The sequence below is a fragment of the Procambarus clarkii genome, chromosome 12 (assembly GCF_040958095.1).
Source record: "Procambarus clarkii isolate CNS0578487 chromosome 12, FALCON_Pclarkii_2.0, whole genome shotgun sequence".
Taxonomy (NCBI): domain Eukaryota; kingdom Metazoa; phylum Arthropoda; class Malacostraca; order Decapoda; family Cambaridae; genus Procambarus; species Procambarus clarkii.
Window position 1 is genome coordinate 36,292,950 of NC_091161.1, and position 4,001 is coordinate 36,296,950.

General features: G+C 44.5%; 1 protein-coding gene across 1 annotated transcript; it reads right to left on the reverse strand.

The window, feature by feature from the left end:
* Positions 1 to 2,785: 2,785 nt before the first annotated feature.
* LOC138364009 (uncharacterized) lies at positions 2,786 to 3,385 on the reverse strand. Its single transcript, XM_069323451.1, has one exon. The coding sequence runs from the start codon at positions 3,383 to 3,385 to the stop codon at positions 2,786 to 2,788; it is 600 nt and encodes a 199-aa protein (XP_069179552.1).
* Between the last annotated feature and the right edge of the window lie 616 nt (positions 3,386 to 4,001).

Below are 4,001 nucleotides of genomic sequence, written 5' to 3' on the forward strand. Positions count from 1 at the left end.
CCTGCTGCTCCTGATTGGCTGGTGTATCGCCGACAGCACCTGCACTCACGCCCTCTACCTGAGTCGACGTCTGGGCCAGCTCACGCCGCCATCCTCAGAATATCTTTGTGCTCTTAGGAGTTGACATCTCTAATAGACTAAGCCCTGGCTGTCGTGTACTAAGGGAGGTGGTAGATCTAGCCAATATTCTCAGCACCTGATTATTATTATTTTCTTGTACATTATTTTGTTTTAGAGTAAATTTCACATCTATTAATTATTCATGTTTTGTTTGTTGACTTGTTTTGAATTTTACGTAAGCCAAGGGATTGTCTTTGTTCATATTTTGTTTTCTCAAGTAATTAAAATTTCATTGTTTATATTTTGAGTTTTGCGTGTCTTCCCATTACCTTACCACAGACAAACAGGCAAGCAGTCTCTTTTTTTTATGTAAGTGTGACCAGGCATTGCCACCTTCCATTGGAGGACTGCCGAACATCAACACTCCAACACTTTACCGTCACAATATAAATACTTTTTGGTGATGGTTATAACTGTATTCTATTCCTTTTATATTTCCTGAATGTCTGCAAATGTCCCTTACATATATGTACTTGTATAGATTTATATACATTTTAAAGTTTTATGCACTAGTTAATAAGCTCGAAACATACTAAAAAGGGCTTTTCTGTTGTAGGTGTGTTGGAGCTGCAGGTGTGTGCAAGGGCGCTGCAGGTGTGTGCAAGGGCGCTGCAGGTGTGTGCAAGGGCGCTTCAGGTGTGTATGAGGGAGCTACAGGTAATGTCCACCGTGCCCTCCACATGGTCACTGCTGTTAAAACCACTTGTGTCGCAACACGTGGGGAAGCTCAGGTTACAATACATGAACACATTGCAGGTATGATATGTATACAGGTGTGTGAGGGAACTACAGGTATGTGCGAGGGTGCTACAGGTGTGTGAGGGAGCTCGGGTTACAATGCAGGAACACATTGCAGGTATGATAAGTATACAAATGATGTAGGTTTTAAATCATTGAGGACAACATTGGTTTTATTAACATAAATTCAGATGTTTCATATAATAGGGTATTAGACATCAGCAAAACAACTCTGGGAGATTTTACTAGTCGTATATTAATGATGAAAATGCTGTTGATAATGTTCAAAGACTGACAACAACAGTAGTATCTATTGAAAATGTTTAAAATATTAAACTAAATATTTTCACAAGCATAGTGAAGGTCAAGCGGACATAATATTCAATTAATAATAATCTCTGAAGTTACTGGTGGTGTTATACGATTCGTTTTTAAAGCCGTGTGTATACTATTCCAGTATGTTTGAATCTCGCAATCATGGAATAATTTTGATAGAGCATGAACAAATCGGGAACAAGAATAAAAACGTAAGAACATGGGGATGAAGGAAACTGCAGAAATCCATACGAAGTCCACACCCCATTGGTCCATACGAAGCAGCTCCTATTTATATCCACCCAAACTCAAGAGTTCCTATATCTTGTTACCCAGTAATTTGTTCTAAAAGTCAACAACGCTGTTACCAAACTAGTATTTACCCAGGTCTTTCTTAAATCTAAACTTGTTCAATTTATATATATTATTTCGCGTTCTATTCAGTGAAACATATAATACCTTATTAATATCTCCCTTATTATGCCTATTCGTCCACTAGTACACTACAATCAATTGCTCACACGGAAGGTGTTATGGCCTTACTTGGCCAGTAACCGGGTTCTTTATCTCAATCACTGTAACAAGAGAGCAGTACATAGTAGTACATCATGAACATCATAACAGCATGAACAAGCCACGTGGAGCATGAACAACCGACAGGCGCGGCGCCAGTCAGGTGGCAGCAGACAATGGAAAAAAGTTACACCTCTGTACAAGTTAACCATGGGGACAGGTCAACCGTCACCGAGTCACGAGGTCAGAGTTGATGCCGTCATGATAATCTACAGGGATTAACTCCTCCACATCAAATGCAAACCCTCATGTTCAGCTGGGGAGCAGGAGATTATGGCTTATCACCCTCTTAACCCCCAATATATCTTCCTGTATATAAATAAAAATGGCGTTGGTATCACCACCACCCTCACCAGTGATGAATTGTCATTGATCCACCTTTTAAATGAATATGATCAGGAGCATTCCACAGATGGGGCTGACCTTGCTACACCTTCATCAATAGATGATGTCCTCATCACACCTACAAGAATTGGAGTTGGAGTGCATTTTCACACATGGCATCGATATTGCCACATCTCTCCACAGATGATTTTGATATCGTCACAGAAGGCTATTCTGAGCAATGTGCGAAGCAAAGCACAAGAAGCTCGAGCACGTCTTCCCCACCCCACACACACACACAAACCACTCCACCCCCAACCTCACATCCAGACTATACTTCAAAGCCCTCAACCCAGCGCCTAACTGCAGTCCACACCCGTAATCGCATCTACCTGCCACCAACTAACACCACACTCCATGTACAGTCCGAAGGTGGACGAGATGATGGCCCTTGCCAAAGCCTACGTAATGTCGGCAATCCACATGTACGGTGGTAACATCTTTACATTCGGGGACACTCCTTCCCCAGTTACTAGTAGCCAACTACTTGCTACCCATTAAAATACCCCCTGAACTCCTTGTCACCAAAATTAGAGCACGAATATTGTAATTATTGTAAGCCCTCTGTGGTTGTTCCAAGAGCATGCTTGGCGAGGATCGCGATGATGCCGAAGAGGGTTGGAGGAGGAATGCACCAGTGTTGATGTTGAATGGGTCAGAAAATGCAGCCGTTGTACAAGACTGTTCCATTCATGTCCTTGTGGAAAGATTGTATCATGCTGAGTAGGGTGGGTGGGCAGCCAATTTTGGCCAAGATCTTGAAGAGTCCGTCCCTAATCACGCGGTTGAAGGCCTTTGTAAGGTCAGTGAAGGCGAAATACAGGAATTTTCTCTGCTCCCTGCACTTTTCTTGAAGCTGTCTCAGGGAGAACACCGTCAGTGGTCGACCTCTCTGATCGGAAACCGTACTGTGACTCGGGGTACACTCTTTCAGCAAGAATCTGAAGCCTGACCAAGACGCTCCTGGCGAAGAGTTTGCAGAAGACGCTGTAGAGATGCCTCTATAGTTGTTGACACCGCTTGTCGCCTTTATTTTGTAGAGAGTGGTGGTGATTGCATATCTCGTGTCTTGTGGAACCAAACTTTCCCTCCAGCACTGGCACAGAAGTTCATGAAGCTCAGTTTTAAGTGTTCCACGAGCGCACTTGAGAACTTCAGGCGGAATCCCGTCGCCTCCTGGGACCTTCCCTGAGGGAAGTGAATCCAGTGCTTTCTCAACTACTCCCACAGTTGGTTCAAGGTAAAGTTCTTCCATGATGGGCTGGTACTCGATTGCATCCAAGACCTCTACGCTGACCTAGTTCTCTCTGGAGTAGAGTTTGGAGTAATGTTCCACCCAGCGATTCATCTGTTGATCACGGCCTTTAATTAATGATCTCTCCAGTGGCTGACTACAGAGGAGCCGTCCTGTTTTGTGTAGGGCCTGTTGCCTGTTTGATCGCTTCGTACATGTCAACAGTGGCCGACAGTGGCCGCAGTCTGGATGCTGGAACAGAGTCGGAGCCTGTAATCGTTAGCACAAGCGCCTGCCTCGCAGTTTGTTGAACTCGACTGCGGGCAGTATGGAATGCCTGTAAGTTCCTTTCTGAAGGTAGGTTATTGTAGGATGAGAGAGCTCGTCTTTTTTCCTCTACGAGGGGTATCGGTTCCTCTGCACTGGCCTCGAACCAATCTGCTGACTTGTTCTACCTCTTACCGAAGGTGGACATGGCAGTGTTGAAAATACTGCCCCCGAGATGTGACCACCTCACTTGCGCTATTGCAGGGTGGTACAGGAAGGGCAGCGCAGCAGTGAATTCCTCCACCTTGTGAAGGTCACGGGTCTTGTTAATGTTAATGCGCAGTCTTCCCCCCTCCCCTTCTTTGCTCTG

Coding starts and splice junctions, on each gene's coding strand:
- LOC138364009 (XM_069323451.1), bottom strand. CDS start 3,385: ATGGAAGAACTTTACCTTGAACCAACTGTGGGAGTAGTTGAGAAAGCA.